General features: G+C 39.5%; 1 protein-coding gene across 3 annotated transcripts in view; it reads right to left on the bottom strand.

Moving 5' to 3' along the window:
• Positions 1–4,712: 4,712 nt before the first annotated feature.
• The window catches only part of emsy (EMSY transcriptional repressor, BRCA2 interacting), a 32,977-nt gene continuing 16,698 nt past the window's right edge, over positions 4,713–20,991 (bottom strand). Inside the window, exons 14-20 of one of the 3 annotated variants that reach the window (XM_022218151.2) lie at positions 17,862–18,072; positions 16,373–16,540; positions 13,909–14,064; positions 13,539–13,684; positions 10,802–11,371; positions 8,442–8,843; positions 4,713–5,660 (exon numbers count right to left, since the gene is read on the bottom strand). In XM_022218151.2, the coding sequence (XP_022073843.1) occupies positions 5,478–5,660; positions 8,442–8,843; positions 10,802–11,371; positions 13,539–13,684; positions 13,909–14,064; positions 16,373–16,540; positions 17,862–18,072 (1,836 nt within the window). In that variant the 3' untranslated portion in view covers positions 4,713–5,477. Of the gene's footprint in view, positions 5,661–8,441; positions 8,847–10,801; positions 11,372–13,538; positions 13,685–13,908; positions 14,065–16,372; positions 16,541–17,861; positions 18,073–20,991 lie in introns of all 3 variants that reach the window. The other 2 variants (XM_022218150.2, XM_051937651.1) reach the window with 2 other exon arrangements.

A 20,991-nucleotide genomic window follows, 5' to 3' on the forward strand; every position in this document is an offset into this window, starting at 1 on the left:
ATGTAAAGGTAGATAGAGAAGGGCTCAGTGCGTCAAGAAAAGTCCCCCAGCAGCCTAGGCCTATAGCAGCATGACTAGAGGCAGAACGAAGGGACGTCCAAGAGGGAGTCAGCTGTGCAATGAAGACACAAGCCGAACCCCTGTGGGTCACCCAGTCAGCCCCAACTATGATGATGTTTGAGACATCTATGAATTTTATTATGCTGATCCTTGTAATCCTTGACTATCAACACATATGGACCGATATAATCTTTTCTATGTTATCATGTTTGGTTCAGGAGGCATGGTGCAAAATCCCAAATGAATGTAGTTAAATGGTTGCCATTGTTGCCACAAGGCATTTTTGCAATTTTTTCTGAAAATGTCCAGGGTCTCAAACTGTGCAAAATGTTTCATGTATAAGTTAAAATTATTTTCACACATTTTCAAGTGCTTGACAGAGAAACCCTTCACTCTGCACTGTCCGATTACTAACGTTGGTTTTGGAAGCTTACAGACTTTGTTACATAATGTTCTGATGATGGGGAGTTTGACAAGTAATCACCACATATGGCTGCTAACCTTCAACAAAGTAGGTTTTGGACAAGGAAAGTTGTTGACCTGTATTTAGAGAAAAATCATGAGATGTCATTGAGATTGATGCTCTGCAGAACTAGAATGAAAAACCCAGCAAGTATTTGAGGTGTTTCTTCTCAAAAATGTGTTTAAATCATTTTTTTCTGAATTACGGACGTGATACAGACTGGTCCTTGTATCTGTTTCCAGTCAGGTCAGGTGAGTCAGTAGAGCAGCGTAAACTGTCTTATCCTTTGGGACTAAGCAGGGGATCAGGGTGGAGGGACGGTAAGTCAGCAGGCTCCTAAACAGAGCCACATGTCTTCAGGTCGAGGCCAACCAATGGGGCCGCTCCGGCTGAATGTGAGGCCCCAGGAGCCCACTGGATCACTTTCAACATGAGGAGGGAAAAACGCCAGTGTGGAGTTGGACTCTACCAGCGAGCGAGCTGTTAGGACTTTTTATGACCGCGCAGAGCCAACAGAAAAACCTCTGACACCACAGCCCAGTGGCCAGTAAACATGAATGCTGGCTCACACGCTCATCATGATGCAGTGGATAAGTTTGTGTACTTGCCAGCAGGAGCCACTATAAATTCCGGGAGCATTTTTCTGGCCAGCTCAGCCAATTTCAGGCCAAGTGTAAGTCGATATACGATGGTTGTACACGGCCAAAAATTGCTAATGACGCTCTATAAAACCTGATCTATGTGCTTAAAGGTGGGAAACTTGTAAGATGAACGCTTACAGCAAGGACTCCTATCAAACTGTGAGAGTGCATAAGTACAGATCAGTGCTCGAGTACAAATTTGCACCTTTTTAAAAAAACTTGTTTGTTTAGACATCTAAAGCAGGATTCATACAGCTGATCTGCACACTGAGCCCCTTTGAATATCATGTAAACAGATTATACTGAAGTTTCTAGGTGCTAGATTTTAGTTAAGTACCTGACAGGACACACATTGAGGCCAAAAAAGCAAAAAAGAACAATATCAAAGCTAAGGGATTGTACATGTGTTGGATCTAAGTGTGCAGACCATTCGTTTCTCCCTTTACAGTGTTGTCGTTCCAAACATATGTGTAGTATTACACAAGAAACATAAGATGATAATCAACATTTCCAAGAATTTGAACATTTTCAATTAAAGGATCCCAAAATGATCAGCACAGTAATAACTATTAAGTCTTCTATTATGTGTTTATGATAAAAAAAAATGCCTTCAAAAGTAAAAACCTGGTTCTAATAACTTGAGACGGGAATTGCTTTTCTTGGCAGTCAGTTGTTGCAAATGGAGTTCAGCCTTGAGAATGGCATCTTATGCCAATCTTCAGTGTTCTTCTCAGGGGAGATGAGGGCACAGTTTACTGTAATACAGCCCTAAAAATAACTTTTTACTTGGGAAACAAATGAAATGGTACAAAAGTAGCCTCAAGTGTGCAAACTTCCATTTCTACCTGCCCAGTTAAGTGAAAAGTTGCCCATTTAGTCAGAAAACCACCGACTCTATCACCACTGTCACCATGCACATGAAGCCATTTACTCAAACATGGCATTTAGTGGTGAGAATCTGTTGTGTATCTGTGGTCTATATCAGTTGTGTGAAACTGGAAATTGAGGTACTGAGGTGGGAAGGTACATTTCCTTCATTATTTTTTTTCTGAAAAAATGAAATGTTCTCTGAGATCGACTTCCCTTACAGTTAAAATTATGGTGAATATTACAGCTGTAAAGAAGAACTACAGCTCATATGGAACAAAACTATGGCTGGAATAATAAAAAAGCCAAAATCAGTGTATCTACTCTTCAGAAAAGTAAATCCGAAGGAGGTCTAGAAGCACCAAATTTTATGCATTATTATTTAGCTAACCAGCTACAATATCTTATTCTATGGACACAACCTACCGGAGATGCCAACTGTTGGTTAGAATTAGAACAGAAGGATTGCAATAGCATCAGACTTTCAGACATACTCTTCATTACAACATCCTTGTTGAGAATTGTTTAGGTGGAACACTTACACGCAGAGAGGTGAATGCCGCCTTTAATTCCCCGGAAAAAGCCAAGCAGGCCTGTTATTACATGATTCGAATATTCAAGCTGTATATTGCTCACTTCAAAGCTGTTTTTGGCAGCTTACAGCAGTAACATACAGATTAAAGGGGTAGAAAATGAAATTGTGAAATGTATGAAATACTTATATCCTAAGTCAACATTTGGTGAGTCAGATTAATGGTATATTTACGAAAGTCTACAGAATTTGAAACAAAATTTCCTACTTGTGCAACAGAAATTTCACATTTCTGCTTAAACTCACCAAGGCTGATTCAGGCTTTCCACTGAACAGTTCATTCAGAGGTCTGCGCATTTCACAATCTTCTGGTTTAACCTAAAACACAACTATTTGTCGCATCCACACATTGACATACTTGTGAGTTCACTTGTCAAAACAACACCACTCTCACATAAGTCTTTCCATCAACAGGAGAAGCAGCACAGAAGCCTTGTGTTTATTGGTTTCTGTGCTTACTTGTTATCACAAAAACTGCTTCTAAACAGGAATTTCCCAAGAAACAGGCTGTTTTTCTGTTTCAGTGTTTCTTATATTCCAGTGAAGGGAAGAAATCAGTTTTGCTAAAGCTTTACCTTCTTCAAAGTACCAAAAACTGCACTTGAGTGGCCACGAGAGGCCGTCTCCAAACGTGAATCAGTCCCCATTGACCCCAATGTTAAAAAGCCCAACTTTAAAGCAGAAATAAACACACTTAAAGCCGAGTACAAAAATGGTTTTGAGCTCTTGAGCTAATTTTCCCTCACTCGTTTACATTGTATTAAGATTTAAAATGAAACATAATTCATGGTTGCTTCATCTATTTTTATATACCATCAGTGATTTTGACTTACTGTAAAATCAAACAAAGATAGTCATATTAAATTTATAGGCTAAGACTATCATGGTAAATTGTATTGTCACAATTCCTCAATATTGTTCAACCTCCTCAATGAAAGGAAAAGTCACCATTCATTCAAAAAGTATTTATCTACTACAGGGCAAAAGTTTCTTTCACACTTGTTTAATGCAACTTGGATTCTTTAACTAACTTTGAACTAGTTAATTTTTTAAAGAATAGAAATAATCTAACAAAAAAAATCATACTACCAGTCGAACATTTTAGAACAGCCCAATTTTTCCGTTTTTTTAAAATTGCCAATTCTACTCGTTACTGTCTCATTGTACTCTGAAATGAAAGTATCGTTGTACTCTGAAATGAAAGTATCGAACAAATAAAGAAATGAAGTAAAAAACAATCTATTTTGAGACCAAAATGTATTGTAAGCTTTTGACTCATCTAAGTAGCTACCTATGGCAGATATAACAGCTGAACACACTCATGGCATTCTTTCTACAATAGAAATCAAATACCCTTCAGAAAATTCTTCCCAACTCTGTTGCAAAAGTTCCTATAAATGTGTGGCTCTTGTCAGTTGCTTTGCTTTCACTCTTCTGTCCAGTTCATCCCAAACCTGCTCCATGGGGTTTAAGTCTGGAGACTGTGTTATCCACTTCACTTTCTTTGCAATTTCTCTGTAGGAAAGACCTATATTTGTAAGTGGTATGAAGGTCTGTCTCTCTGCTATTGTTAATTGCCTTTTGCTCTCCATTTCTATATCAACACACTACTTTCTGCAGTATAATATTGTTCAAATAATGCTCTCGAGGGTATGGTGCCACGGTGTGTTCCAATACTACTTTATGCAGACAGAGGGGGTCAGAAGTAATTAAGAAAAGTTGGGACACTTGTAGAATTTGGGAGCACTAACTTTCAAGGCTTGATCAACCTCCATTGCTGAAAAGCAGCTTTAAGTTGTTAACCCATTTCTTGTTCTCTGAAAAAGGCTTTTCTGTATAATTCTGAAATGTACATTATGTTTCAGTTTTGGGTAACTTTACCTTTTTAACCTCTGGTAGTTCACCACTTACCTTTGTACCATTTCAAGCTATTCATTGGACTTGAACTATTCGAATGTCAATACATAACTGGAAAAATTGGAGCGTTCTAAAACTTTGGACCGGTACAATATATATTTATATGTCTTCAAAGTTGTGGATGGGAAACCCTCCATTTGTTGCATCCAATAAAACTACAAAAACTGAAGGCTTAGTTCTACTCGGCTGATTTATTGTGCAGGTTAAATGATTTTTCTCAACTAGTTGTCTAGTTTGAAAAGGTAGAAAAGAAATGCATAGCTTCAGCATACTATGCAAAAACATATGCATACTTTTTGAAATTCTCACTGCAACTTTTTCAACTCCAGAATATATCTTACAAAAAAAGTACATTGTTTAATTTGCCTTTCTTCTCTTTACATTACAGTTACATGTTGGACTCTATGCGTCTTCCAGGACTCATTTGTGGTTCTGTTTTATGTTCCTGACAGAAAATTCAACCCACTGCAGCTTTGTTCTCTCCTCTGAAAACTGAAATCCCGTAAGTCTTGGAGAGTTTACTGTTACAAAGTCAACCGAAGGAGTTCATCCGATGACAGAATCTGTCCATTAACAGGGGAGTCAATCTGGACAGCCGTCAACACCAGTGCAGTGATGTGATCCAGCTGATGTACGGCGGCCCCCAAATAATTCCAAATATTCAATTTCATGAATGTCTTGTAAATGTTAACATACTGGAACCTTGTATGTTTGGAGAGGCTGCTTTCCAAATGTCTGGGACTAAAACTAATCAAATCACCTCGCTCCCACTGTCGGCAATAAAAAACACATGTGCCATGAGTAGTGGAGGTGGAAAAGAAACTAACTAGTATTTTACACACAAAAAAATCAACTGGTAAGTCTTTGTCCGCTGGGTTTGGAGTCCTCGAACAATCAAACAGTCTGCTTGTTCAAAGTGAAAATGTGCATGGAGCGACTATGGCTGGTTGGGGGGGCTGGCGGCCGTGGCCTCATCGTTGCTGCTGTCCACCTCCTGCTCCATGGGGCTGTCCTCCTCCAGCTGCTGGCTGGTGTAGTTGGTGATCTCCAGGAAGCCGCTGGGCTCCACCACCACGTTGGACTGGCTGGAGTCTGGCAGGATGGAGTACTGAGGGATCACCTGCATGAGTCAAAGACATTCAGAGCCTCAGTCAGGTCAGTTTCCAGTTGAGCGAAACACAAATCTCTGAGCTTACTGCAGTGCGTAAAATCTCTTATTTTACTTCATGTGTCTAATTGCAGGTGACTGAGACTTCAAGTTCAAATACTCTGTTCTTTATCAGATAGCAATGCTTTAGGAGACATTTTTTTGGTAATTTTATCATTGCTGACACAAATTTTAAGTTTAGATTTTACCTTTTAAACAAGCACTCTCTAACCAAACAATCTCCCACGGACCGGTCATCATGCACAAAACAAATAAAAAGTGTGTCCTAAATGAACAAAATTAGTTTTTATTGCTGAATATGTTCCATTTTAGCATTCTCTCCTTCTTTCCAAAGAAGCTCTCCAGAGATAATTGAGTCATTTTTCAAAATAAGACAACCCGCAGACTCTGACGGAAACAAAATAAAAAGCAAAACATCTTTATTCTTTCTGTGTGGCCCGGTACTGGTCCACGGCCTGGTGTTTGGTGACCGCTGCTTTAAATCCAAAACAGAAAATAAAATGGACAAATGAATCCTTTTATCAGCAAAATCATGTGTGGCTTTCAGTTTTTTTTGGAAAATGACCAAAACTAAGCAGAAAATCTAAATATTAAATTAAAAAAATGCTTTTATTCTGTTCATTTATTATTTAAAGAATGTGTCAAAAATGAACCATTTGTTGCATCCACATTCTGCAGAAAAAGAAAAACTGGGCTCCATGTAGCGCAGTCGTACAGATATTAGTGACTCAGCTGTGACCAACAGTCACATAGCAAAAATTCAGGGACTTTTCCACTCATCTGCAGGCTTTGTTTGCGCAGAGCAGGAGACAGAAACAAATATAAAATTTAAATAGTTAAATAGTTCTAGCATGTGGAACATTCATTGTTTCCAGTAGTGGTATCACCTGTGGGAAAAACACAGGACATGTTGATCTCATTTTTTTGTAAAACACAAAATCAGAGAAACTAACTTTCATTTCTTCTTTTTCTCAGGATTTATAGGACTCTTTTTAAAACATCTTTACTTCTAGCATGTTTCTTTCCTTAGATGTGCAAGTTTCTATACAGAGGTAAAAAACAATAGGCCTACAGTGAGTAAAAACGTGACAGGAGCAGAAAATGTCTGCTTGGGGTTCAGAAGGTTACTGCACAGTTGTAGCATTTTTTTGGTTAATATGCTATTAAAGAGCTAAATGACAGGATTGATGCCACTCCAAGAAACAGTTTTAGCTTCAGTAAAAACACAAAATGCTCTTTTTAGATTTACACGTTTGCACAAATGCTATAAATATTGTTAATTAATGAGCTTTAGAGTCCATGTTAGACATATTTTGGTATCATTGGGCAGATAGAAGCTACCCGTTTCCCCTGTTGTCAGCTTTATGATGAGCTAAACTGCTCTCGTATAGTGAGAGTACAAACATGTGGTGATATCAGCCTTATGATCTAACTCTCAGCAAAAAGCAAACAGGCTTTTTGCTGAGAGTTAGTTGTCCAACAAAAAGCTTCATTTCAGACTTTAAGAGACGCCATTAGGAGCCATCTCAGCCACTTTGTAGCCAAATGAGGCTTTAAGGAGCCTAAATATCACCACACTGCTGTTACTCATTTATCTACAGCAGCTCTCATTGTCTAAAGATGATTCTCTCTAAAAGCGTCTCTTCTGTTTATGCTGTATGTGAACTGTTTAATGGACTCAGCTATCTGATCAGAGGATCACTTCTATTTCAAGGTTTGTTTGACCGTTGTCAAGACATGTAGCTTAAGTTTACTCTTAAGAAAATGTATGTTTATATCATCCAGGCCCTTGAAAACTGATACATCACTCCAAGTAAACCTTGTATTAGTCGGACTTCTAACATTAGAAACATGCAGTAAAAAGTTCTTCATTTGCAAGTAAAATGATGAGCTGCATTTGTTGGCCGCATGTGTTCCCTCATTTTAATGTCGACTGGGTTATATTAACTAGACTAAAGCATGAAGAGCAGTCTTTGTTAAACTGTTTCCAGGCTGCACATGTTGCCTAAAGAAGCTGGACAGTGGTCATAATGGAGAGGCGCTCTGGGTTTAGTTGTGGTGGATCTTGAACTGAAAATAAACTGTTTTGAATGAATGTAGGAACATTTCAAGTGACAGTTTAAATAATGTCAAAGCACATTAATATTCACTGTCCATTTACATAAAGTGCCAGTGACATTGTATTTGTTTAATTTGAAAACATTATCTTCTGTTTAGTGCGGTCAGATTTATTAGCATCACAGTCAACATTATAAATCACCCATCCATTCTCTAAACACAGCTTTATCCTCACTACGGTCGCGGGGGGTGCTGGAGCCCATCCCAGCTGACTCGGGCGAAGGCAGGGAACACCCTGGACAGGTCACCAGTCTGTCGCAGGGCTACATATACAGACACACAATCACACTCACATTCACACCTATGGACAATTTAGTGTGATCAATTAACCTCAGCATATTTTTGGACTGTGGGAGGAAGTCGGAGTACCCGGAGAAAACCCACGCATGCACAGGGAGAACATGCAAACTCCATGCAGAAAGATCCCAACCCCAGGGCGGGATTCGAACCAGCGATCTTCTTGCTGCAAGGCGAAAGTGCTAACCACTACGACACTGTGCAGCCCGTGATTAACTTATGCTATGTTTTAATAAAGATGTCAGTCTGTAGCAGATGTTCTGACAGGCTGAGGCTGTGTGATTTATTACCGACATTGTGTTGAAATAACATCTTTACCTCGATGACCTCCAGGTCTTCTTTGCTCCTCTGCGCTGTGAGGCCCTGCATGCAGCTGAACTGCTGGGACTTTGTGTGGGAGTGGTGCATGGTGGCTCCAGAGCTGCTGATGAACTGGCCCGAGTCCAGCGTTCCTGACACCGCCTGCACCTCCAGCGCTTTCCCCAGAGGGCCGCAGTCGCTGGAGGAATCCACCACCATGGGCTCTGTGCTCGGATCGATCTCCGCCTCCATCATGGAGATCTTCAGGATGTCCGACACCGAGGACTTCTCCCCCGATGGCCCGGAGCTGGACTCGGGGATCAGTTTGGCTGCAGCTTCACCGCTGCTGAACACCGGTGTCGAGTGGTGGGAGCCGCCGAAGGTGATCTTGGTGACGGTGGCGCTCTGCGTGATGATTGGCTGCTGCGTTGAAGGGAAAAAATGAGAAATAAATGTTTTGGGGAAGCACCAGAAATGCTTGTTTTGTTCTCAGCTGCTGGAGAAGCATGAAAGTGTCTGAAAAACTGTAGAAGACCAGGAGAGACCAAATAAAGAAGCCTGCACTGTAGCTTACAAGCACTAACTGATAACAAACTCAAACTGCAGTCAGTTTTCAGGTGGATCAATACGTAACATAAAAGGGAGGCATACAACTATACAAACAGGGACAACTATACATTGTGAAAAATGAAATTAATTATGACACGCCAATTATTAAGGCTGCACAGTGGAGTAGTGGTTAGTACTTCCTGGGACCTTGATGCATGGAGTTTGCATGTTCTCCCTGTGCATGTCTGGGTTTTCTTCAGATACTCCGGCTTCCTCCCACAGTCCAAAAATATGCTGAGGTTAATTGGTGACTCTAAGTTGTCCATAGGTGTGAATGTGAGTGTGATCGTTTGTCTGTACATGTAGCCCTGCGACAGACTGGTGACCTGTCCAGGGTGTCCCCTGCCTTTATCTCAAATGAGCTGGCAATAAACTACAGCCCCCTCGCGACCCTAATGAGGATTAAGCATTGTATCGATCACGGATGGATGGATACTATTTATTGGTGAAATTGCCATAATTTAATTTGTGCTTACATTTTTTTTAGTACATTTTTTGTAAACTGAGTAATGGGGATAAAGGAGCAGATAAAATAAGACTTGTCTTCTTTCTGCTCCCTTTCATCCTAGTTTGGAGAAGTTTGTATCAAATTTTTATTCTTCTTCTTCTTCTTTTTTTTTTTTTTTTTACAAATGAATGAAATAAAGAATAAACTAAACTAAACAGTTAGTTTGTGTCTGTGAGTAGATGTAGAGCTGTAGAGTTGGCATTTACAAAAGTACTCTGAATTTTTACCTATAAATAACTGATTCATACATATTATAATAATAAAATGAAGTGACATTTCAGTGCTAAGACAACATCTGAAAAGCATTAATTGACCTTTTATAAATGTTTGGAAACACTGAAATAGGAGCTTTGCACCTAACATCTTAATAAAATACCTCTATTGTAAAATGCAGAATAAAAGCTCTTTGATAAATACTACATATCCGCTATCACAGGCAGTCTAACAGAACAGCTTTTTGTTTAAAAGAATGTTAGAATAGACCTGAATGGAAAGGTGAAGGGACCAAATACTGCACAATTTAAGTCCACACAGTAATGACAAAGCTATCTGTATGAGCAGTTGCTGCTTTGGCAACTAATCTGTAGAGATGTAGCTGTTGAATGAAGGGAACACACCTTGTTTATGGATCATGTGAAGGTATGAAGGCATGTTTTCAATCTCTTTAACGTGCTGCAGCTAACAGACAAGACGTGTTGGAAATCTACCTCTTTTCCTGTCATTAAAATCTAAATTGAGTTTCCTTGAGAGAGAATGCAAGACGAGTGATGTACAGAGCAGATGAGGATGCTGCAACAGATAAAAAAAATAATCTGACTTCAATTCTGTTCCTGCTGTTGTGATTACTTTACATGTAGCTGCATGGAATACCTCAAGCCAAAATACAACAGATTATCTTTTTTTTATAAGCTTTAAGCGTTTTTAATTTACTTCTTTAGAGATTTAAAAGTCAAAAACAACAATAAATAAACTCCACATAAGACTGCTTTGTTTGGTTTTGCTTAACCAGCATTTAGACTTCAGTCACCACTACAGATAAGAGGGTGGCAGCTCCAGATGGCATTAATTGGACCATAAATATATTTCCTGTTGCTCATCAGTCTTCTGCTGGTTTGAGGTAGACGTCACAAGGGATTTATTGTATTTAAGGGAGGTAGGAAAACCCCAGTATCGTACCACATGGTGTTTATGTCAGCAAATTAAGCGTAACTCTGTTAACTGCTTCAGGGGATTTACTGGTGCACAGGTAGAAACCGCTCACCTGGCTGGAGGCCGTCTTCTCGGTGCTGACGGGGTGATGTGCCTGCAGTGGAGGAGGGTGGGACATGGATGTGTGCAGGGGCCTGTGGAGGGATGTGGGGGCCTGCTGGAGCTTCGGCAACTGCGGCGTCACCAGGGGTTTGGTCGGTGTTCCCGGGGTTGTGACCTTCAATCCCGGCTGCACCGGTGCCGGCAGGGGTCTATCTTTGGGGCTCTGGGTTAAGGCCTGGGGTTTGGGCTGAGTCTGCTCTCGTAGTTTGGGGATTTTCTTCGTCAGAGAGGGAGTGGAGGAGAAGGCGGAGGAGGAGGAGGAAGGCTGGCTGATCTGAGGTTTGCTCTGCAGCTGTGGTGGCGGCGGTGGAGGAGGCTGCTGCTGGGTGGAGGTGGAGGTATGTCGACTCTGCTCAGCCTCCACCTGGCTCGAAGGCAAGGACTGAGCAGAGTGGACGCTTTGCTTCACGGGTTCTGAGGCCGGCTGGCTGGAGCGGTAGAACAAACCCGTCTGGGGGTCTAGGGTATCGCCTTCCAGCTCGCCCACCTCCAGTACCGTCTCAGTTTTACCGACAGAGGGCTGAAAGACAACAAACATGGACGTTATCATTACTCATCCACACGGAGCTAAATGGAGCCCAGAAGTTTTGAGCAACACAGAATGTTTTTTTTTTAATCATTATAAAACTTTTAAAGACACAGAAACCATTTTGTATGTTTTGTCTCATCATGTTTGGATTACTTAAACAGCTCAACATGAACTGAAAATCTTTTTATGGACTTCCGATTGCCAGAATTTTAAACTAAACTACAAACTGTGCTAGCATTACTCCTGTTTCAGCCTCTTCACACTGACTCCTTGCATGATAAAGGGTGAATTTTAAGAATTCACTGTCGTCTTTTGCTGGGAACTAAAGGGGACAGAGCGTTTGCGGCTCTGGAACGAACTGTCCGAGGAAATCATGTCGGCTGATTCAATGAAGTCTCTTTTTAAAACATACTGTTATCAGCTGATTTAACCTGACTTTTTATTTCCTTTGAGCTGTCTTTTATTTCATGTAATAATGTTGTTGCTTTTTCAAACTCTGTATTGGATTTTATCTGTGTTTTCAGACCTTAAGATTTTATGACTTCTCTGATTTGTTTTGCTGCCTTGTGAAGTACTTTTTGACTTGGGTTTCGAAAAAGTGATCTATAATTTAAAAAAAATACTGTTATTTTGTACAGACAGGAGTATAATAACATAACAGAAAATGACAATTTCATGGTATTAAGGTTAAACATAAGGAGTTAAAATAATCAAAGGGACCATTTTCTTAGTCTGAAATACTGAACGCAATGACAGCAATGTATCAGAATAATGAAGGGGAAAAAGCACTGAAAAGACAGATTTTTTTTCAGTCTGCAATTTGGCTGTGGTAAAGCTACTATACTCTGTAGATTTCTGTCAATCAGTCACAAGTTTTTTTATGTAGCAGTAATTCACAGTCTAAGTCGCTTTGAAGATTTTACAATAATGCATTCCAGACAGAAACCAGCAAATTCTCCTTGAGAAGAAAAGAAAAACAATGTTTGCTACATAAACAGAAACTATGGCACCAAACAATGACTGGAAGTCTGAAAAAAAATCAGATACTATCATCACTCGACAAGTAATTTCATCCAACTTCCCAGAAAACATTTTCTCTAGTGGTAAATCCACAGGCCTCTCCGTGAACCATTTCCACTAAAAGCACTGAAGAAATTGTTCCTGTGAAAAGTGTTTTCTGTGGACTAACCAGAGTGGCTTGAAAAATGCAAATGCAAATTAAATTCCATTTACCATCTTGTCAGAGACCAGTGGAGGTAAATGGGAAAACAAAAGACAAAAAACACAACAAAAAGTTACAAATACACCTCAGTTACTGAAGAAAAGATCATACACAAAGACAGAGTATACAATAATTACATCAGCATGTAAGATTAAGCAGTTTGATTTCCAATTATCCTAATCAACTAAAAAAATCAAAAGTAAATTAAAAGCATGAACAGGCAGTGTTAAGGTGAGAGAAAAAAATAACCTGAAACAGCAAATAAATCCTAAAACCAAAGAATTTCTTGAAATTCTAGAAACAAAGAAAAGTGACCTGTGTCAGATATGAAGATCTACTCAGGACCAGAAATTGTTTCAAGTGTTGAAATGAACTGAACCTTCTGGATTTAGGCTACAACCACTGAAGACGCATGAGACAGTGGTGAGCTCTGAAAACAAATCTGCATAAAGAGTTAAGTACACAATTACAAATTGCAGTGGAAGTGAAGAAACTGTTCCTATGAAAGTGTTTTCTGTGGATTACCCAGAGTGGCTTGTGGTACTCATAATAAAGAAATGAAAAGGAATTTCCATTCACGTCCACTGCTTTGTCAGAGACCACTGGAGGTAAATTTGATTTTTTTGTGCGTATATTTATGTACGGCAGTTAATTTCCTTCATTTAATGTATTTGAAAAATCATTTCAGGTGAAGTAGCCCTGTAAGCCTCAATCTTACATTTAGTACCACTGTTCCATTAATTACTTCTATTAAGAGTAAATGACACAAGAGTAGTATTTTTACATTACATTATATGCATGCTTTGTTTGGATTGTGTACACAGTTACTGCTCTATATCTAGTGTTTCTTTCATTTACTGAGTAGTGTAATTTATAAAACTGCATTCAATAAAAGTCAACCACTGCATTTTCTGAGATCAAAGTCCTTTCTCTCACCACGTGTGAAGCTACAGAGGAGACGGCCACCGGTTTGGTTACCACGGTAACCTGGCTGCTGGCTTTATAAGGCTTGACCAGCGGCTGAGTGGAGGACATGACCACGTCGTCATCCTCCGAGGACGCTGCCACTCTGCCCGCTTTACCTGCAGGAGGGAAATCCCAGCCAGGTGGTCACATGACAGAATTTACATGCAAACTCATAGCCTCTTTACACCAACATGTAAAAAAAAAAAAAAAAAGAAGAAGAAGAAGAGAGAACCATGTTTCACTGTGTGCCAATTTGAGGTTTTAGTTTGTTCTAGTGAAACCATCAGCTTGTAGCCGAAATAGGAAACACAGTGTTTCAATGCGGCCTGGAGGTCAGTACCTGCAGAGACGTACTCAGTGCTGGGTTCGGCCTCTGAGGTGGAGGGTCGAGGCGACTCTGGGCTCGGTTTCTTCTCCTGAGCCAGCTGGATGGGCACGGCCATCTGACTGAGGTCGATGGTGTGCTGCCTCAGTTTGGACTCTCCCTTCTCCTTCACTGTCGGGAGGAACAACGCTGCAAGTCATTCAGGAATTCAGACATGCTTCTCATTTCTAACAGCTCATACTGCCAAATCAAATCCAGTGGTTTTTCCCATTTTTCATGAAATGTCAGAAATGACACAAGGATCAAGTGATTAGATTTTGGCAGTGATGCAGCTTATAGTCTGAATCCACGGGTTTGGTCAAGATTTCTGTATGACTGTGAGATAGCAACATGGTGTCACTGTAACTATGACTACAAGTGAACACTACGTTAGTTGCCTGCTGATGATCACATAATTGCGATGCTACTACAAATCCACCCCTGTGAATTTATCGGGACGCAACCGCCACAAATCAGACAGCGACCAAGCAGCCTTGGAGGAGTGCTGGGCTCTCTGAGTGCTTTTCTTGTTTCGAATTTGCTGCTCTTTCATTCTGTGTTGGGCAACTTATAATCTAACAATTTAACCAGTGGAACATTGCTTTTACAGTCAGATCCTTGTTTCATTCACAGAGCACATTAGGACACATGTTCAGGCAATTCCCCAGCAGCTGCTAGCAAGTAAACATGAATGTAAACAATGCAGTTTTCAAACTTTATTCTCGACATTTCAGAAGTTTAATGGAGGACGGTTTACTCACGTATTCTTTAAAGACCTCAGGGACACATATACTACCAGTCATAAGTTTGGACACACCTACTCATTCAATGCTTTTTATTTATTTGTATTATTTTCTACATTGTAGATCAATACCGAAGATGAACACTTTTAGTTTACAACAGAATTCCATCTGTATTCTTTTATGGTTTTGATGTCTGCAGTATTAATCTACAATGTAGAAAATAATTAAATACAAACCACTGAGTGAGAATGTGTGTCCAAACTTTTGACTGGTAGTGTATGTATAGTGCCTTTTAGAGAGTAACTTTGAATGTAAAGATAACTTTAGTTTGTTTGAGAGAAAACTCAACAGTAGGGTTCCATAATACTAGATTCTTGCTGAAACTGGGGTAGATTTTAGGTTGGACACGGGAGAAACATCCCCTTTGACATTTAGAACACATGCATTATGTGTCTTGACTCAGCTGAAATGTCATTACTCGTATATAACATTAGGAGAGTAAATAGATGAAATGATTTATTTATTTGTAGTTGATTCCTACATTTTAGTTTTTTACTTTGAATTTACACCACAAATTGATATGGAGAACAAACAAATAGACGCTTTAAAATTCAACAAAATGCTGGAAATTTAGTGTTTGATGCCCAAAATGTTCTGGTGGAGCCTAACAGTACCTTTACTTAATGTTCAAACAAAACCAGCACCCATATTTGACAATATCTGATATTTTAATATATTCATATATGAATATATTTTGGCCAAAGAGGATTTATAATTTTTTTTAACCTAACTGTGGCGAGGCATAAAGCCTCTGCTGATGTGGAATTAACACGTTATCATGACTCCTCTTAGCATTAAGCTTCACTGGCAAATGAGTACATTTTTCAATTCACTTATTTTATTGGAAAACAGGTGAAAAAAAATAATATCAACAATCTAGGAAAATTTTACCAAAATAAATATGGAGGAGGTTTCAATGCACAGCAACTTAAATATGAAATCAGGGAGATTTCATACTAAAATATGATGATATATACTTACAAACATTGGAAACTGATCAGTGCTTGTCTTTAGTATGTTTTAAATAATAGGTTTGTTTATAGTTAAGGTTGACTATTTGAGAATTCTAACTAAACAAAACCACTGGGAGCTACGTGTGTTCATAAGTGATTCTGTTGAACGCTCAGGTTTCCTGCACTGAATCACAACAATCTGAGATGGGAATTTACAATCACGGGCAGACAAACATCTATGGCTGTTTGTTTTTATGCAAGACTCCATTAATGTGTAAAAACTATCCACCCCTTTGGATATTCCAGGGAATTCTTTATCTTTGCCAGCATACTCATCAACCCTGTTCCGCAGGTTTGTAGTCCAATGGCTTATTGTGAAAGCAAAGCCTCGAGCTAAAACATAATCGCCGTGGTCACCAGCAGTTCCTATAAGGCCATAAATGTTTGTTTGATAATAGGTTTTCAATGAAAGCTTACATAAGCTCTCGCAAAAGCGAATGGACAAAAAGCAGGTGGTGAGGCTCATTTTAATGTTTTTGATGATGTGGAAAAAGATGGGTGTTTTCCAGCCGTTATTTGCATGTGATCTTTCAGGTGACCCATCAGCTCTGCTGCACTCAGCATGTGCACAGGTGATAATGAAGATCCCCTCCCCCTTCTCTGCTCTGTGAAATAAAGCCTCACCTGTTGTCTGCTGGAGCTCCAGTAACGCTTTGATGGTTGAGGTGGCCGACTGGGATTCCCCGGCAGACACCTCCTGGTAGATGATAGTTGGGCCGGACTCCACGGAAACCTCCTGCTCGGTCCAATCCTGCTCTCTGGAGGAGACCACGTGCACTACAGGCTGCGGATCTGAGGGGCCAACACCGACAACATGGGTAATATATTAAAAGAAACCTCACAAATAACCACCAGGATGGGCTTATTGTCACATTAAAGTCAAACTGTCTCTAAATATTGTGCCCTTTTATAGCTAATTAATGAAAATCACATATTCCCAGAATGTGACTTTCAATTTTGAGCTCGAAACACTGCTAAGATTTCCATCAACTGGACTTCTCTTGTAGACTTCTCTACAAGAGAAATCTAGTTGATTTCTACTGAAGCTCCTAGGCTTACCATAATCTGAAAGACTGAGAACCTACATAAAATCATGTACTGCAAAGACAGTTACGTCACCATTGGCCCTCAAACTAAGAAACAAATGTGATAAAATGAGTATAATGTTCCTTTAAAAGTCGATAAATACAGCGGCAGCAGGCCAGGAGGCACTTGGTGGGTTGACAGGTGGGAATATGAAGATTTCAGGCCAATGAAACACCTTTATTACTGTTGAACAGATTAAATAACACAAACACATCAGCAAAAGCTGTTTCTCAAGCTTCTGGTTTAAGCCTTGTTTAAAAAAAAAAAAAGCTGCTGTCGCTGCCCCATTCAGGAAGAAGACTCTCTGTGAGGTGGAAAAATATTATATAAATCTGTAGCTCTAAATCTTTCTCTTCTCAGTTTTCTGTTTAATGTCTGAAGAGCTAAAACATCTTCAAGAATCTACAAGACACGTCCAGTTGATTTCTACTGAAGCTCCTACGATTACCATGACCTGGATGACTGAGAATCTACACAGACATACTACAAAGATGGATAATTGCTCCATCACTGTAGAACTTCTGGTTTAAGCCTTGTTCTAAAAAAATGCTGCTATCCCTGCCGCCTTGAGGAAGAAGACTCTCTCTGAGAGGGAGCAGAATTACATAAATATTTAGCTCTAAATCTTCCACTTTCAGTTTATGTTGCTTCATTATTCCGTGCTTCTTAAATATTTTTAAAGTTCTGTTTGTAGTTTTTTGGTTTAGTTGAAACGATGTGCTCAGTTGGGAAAATAATTTCTATAAAATAAAAAGTATCTATTTATCTTTAGCTCAACATCTACTAGTTCCTAAATTTCTACACTGACACTGAAGTAAATCCTCACCTGCTTGCAAAAAGCTGAGTTTAAGTCTAGTTGAGGAACGTGGTAGTAAGTGTCTTCATATTCTCATACCATTTATTATACACCTCCAAGTTTTAAGACAATAAAAATACATTTTTACCATATGGGACTTTTAGTGCTTCCAGGGGAACAACTGATGTTTCTGACCTTCTCATCTTGTCTCTATGATAAAGGGAAGTGTACCTTGACTGCTGCCATGCGAGGCCTCGCTGGCTAAGCTGCCGGCCTCCGTGATGCTGCCGGCCTCGTCCTTCGAGGATCCGTCCTGACCTGCAGTCTGGATCTGACCCATCTCTGCAGAACGGGTCACCTGCTGCAGCGTCTCAGTGACCAGCTGCCTGGTCTGCTCGCTCACCACCGCCGTCTGGAAGACCGGCTTCGGCTTGATAAGAACCTGGAAGGAAACCAGAGGAGCATGCGGTGACCTGGACAGCTGTGGTGTCTAGACTGTTTGACTGGCACTGTGATCCAGATGGTGCGTTTTGAACTTTACAGAATGTTATTTGACAGTATCAGCAATAAAAACACATTGCCACGTGATTAATTTTACACAAGACATAGTCATTCTGTATCTGTCCAGGATTTTTCATCAACTTTTATTCACACTTGGGGATGCAATGAGGAAGAAAGTAGAGCAAAGATGCAAAAAAAAGAAACTAAGATAAAATTACAAAGAAAACTATTCAAATTTCCATCATAAAATCATTAAGAATATATAGGACAAGTTGAATCAACTAAAACATAAACATCTGGAAGTAAGAAAACATTAAATCAAATGAATTTCTCAAAGTATAAAACATGAATTTTACTCAAAAAAGATTCACAGTTGTCCCACATTGGAAATTTGGAAGTAATGGATGGACACAGAGCTCTTGAACTTCAAATTCAAAGGCACTTTTAGCCTCCTTTATTTAGTTGTTTTGTTGTTTGTTTGTCGTAAAATCACCATCAAAATATTTAGCAGGTATTGGGCGTTTCAAATATTTACTCATTAGTTTTTGAGCTTTCCATTTATACACCCCCTGTCAAAAGTTTTGAAATGGGTTCTTATTTATTTGAATGAGAAAGTGTCTCAAAACTTTGACAGGGGGTGTACTTCTTTGTTCAGTTGCTAACTAGTTTTCACACATTCTCAAATGCAGCAGGTGACTGTTAACAGCTGAAACTTAAGATATGCACATTCCATAATTTTACCTAATTGTCTTTACTGTAAATCTGAAATATCGTGTCTGGCTGCTAAGGAGGGATCACTATAATCGTACATCAATAAAGATTTTTTTTGAGTGTTTTTCCTTCTCCAACTCAAGGGTCTAAGGACAGAGGATGCACAGATTTTAAACATAGACTGTATATATAGTGGACGTAGCATCTGGCTCCAGAATTGAAGCCAACCCGGAAGTGTCAAAAACTTGCAATATCACGCCGTCCGCTAGGGTTGGCTCCAAAAAGCTTTTTCTCCATAGACCCCAATTCATTTTTGGAAAAAATAAAATTTGATAGACTGATTTTCTACACCTCAGGATTTTTTCCCCGTTAGTTTTCATGGTCAAAATGAGAGATCAGGTGGCCGATCTTAAAATAAATCAATACTGAATTTTAAATAAATCGTTAAAGTTGGCGGAGCCAGGGGGCGTGGCTATACTTGATAGACAGCAACAGAAGCCTATGCGGTAAAATGTGGGCGGGATAAGAGAGTCCTCAGCCAATCCTGCCCCTAGTTGCTCTCCGGTCCAGACTGTTTGATGACGCTTTTCACGTCACTGACTCCAAAAAATCCAAAACGGCGACCAGGAAGTAGCAAAATCCGGGCTTCATTTTCTCTGCGTTGAAACCAACGGGTGACGTCACGGTTAGTTTACGCCTGATTTTAAAGCTGCTTGAGGCAAATTTTTGACCTGTGATACTGAGGTATTAATATGAAGATGACGAATGGACCAGATTATCAAGTTCTTGAGTCATGAATGTCAACAGTTGCTGTTGTTCATAAGATAAGGTTCATAAGATGGCAGAAAATTGGTTAAAAATGTTGAGCAGGGTTTTACAAAGACCAAGAAGACAAGACCACATTTTATCCACAACCCAAAGATGTTACGTTTACTGTCACAGAAGAAGAAAGAAACTAGAAACTGCTCAAATTTAACAAGTTGGTGTCAAAGAATTTATTTTTCTTACAAAATTTCTCAGATTGATTATTTTGCTTCAAACAGCTGGTGATCAATGCAACAGTTGACTATTAACTGATTAATTATTGCAGCTCTACTGTTGCATGGTCAGTAAACAGTCACCAGTGACGACAAGGTATGCTTTGGAAAAATTCATCTATGTGAGAGACTGATGTGGTTGTAGTTAGTTAGTTTGGTAGACAGGAGTCGTTCACATCTATGGAAACTGTTTTCTGCAACACTCCGACTGATTTTAAAAAATGTGAGGTGATTTTTCAGACAGTCTCTTTCAGTTTCAGCAGATCTAGTTTGCAGTTCCGCTGTAACTGAACTATAGCTCATCACCGTGGGCGTTTTATACTTTACTATGTGTATTTTTGCATAGCTAGCTGAGTCACTGACCTCAATTTCCCCTTAATGACTGAAACAGAAACTGAATTCAGGCTAAAGTTAGAACTCCAGTGATGCGTGTGAATGTGAAACTATGACATAATGTTTGTGAATGGTACCTGAAAAAGTCAGTAGAATCCCATCAGAGTGATAAAATATTAGATATTAATTCTGATCTTCCTAAATGCACATGGTTTAGCTGATATTTTCATATAATTCTCACTGTTTGAAGTCAGTGAGGTACTGAGCAGCAAAAACACCTGGAAACAAGGAGGATGGAATTTACCCCCTCACAATATATTCTGACATTTGCATTCTAAATTCAAATTCCCCCAACAGACTTACATGCCAAAATTATAATATGAGGAAGATTTGGGAATTTAGTCTGACCATCACTTTTGACTAGGTGTTTCCTCTGTAACCACTGTTGACACTTTCACATCCTACAACATGTTATTCAGCATTTTTCAGAAAAATATTGAGAATTTCTACAGAATTTTGTTTCACCAAGATGTTAAAAATGCACACAAAAAAATCCCCTGGAACTGAAAAACATCTGCAGCGGAGGCTGGTTTCATAGGAACCGCCTAGTATGAATACAAACTCGTCATGACAGGAGGAAGCGATGGGGATCGATCAGACATGTTAATAAAAAAACAAGGTCATGTTAGTCATTTTATTTTATCATTATTGCGTTGTTGTCTGCCATCACGGAAACAATCCCACAGACATTTATTGTGTAACTCTGCTGCTGCAGGTGT

Source organism: Acanthochromis polyacanthus, chromosome 17, assembly GCF_021347895.1.
Source record: "Acanthochromis polyacanthus isolate Apoly-LR-REF ecotype Palm Island chromosome 17, KAUST_Apoly_ChrSc, whole genome shotgun sequence".
In the NCBI taxonomy this organism is placed as follows: domain Eukaryota; kingdom Metazoa; phylum Chordata; class Actinopteri; family Pomacentridae; genus Acanthochromis; species Acanthochromis polyacanthus.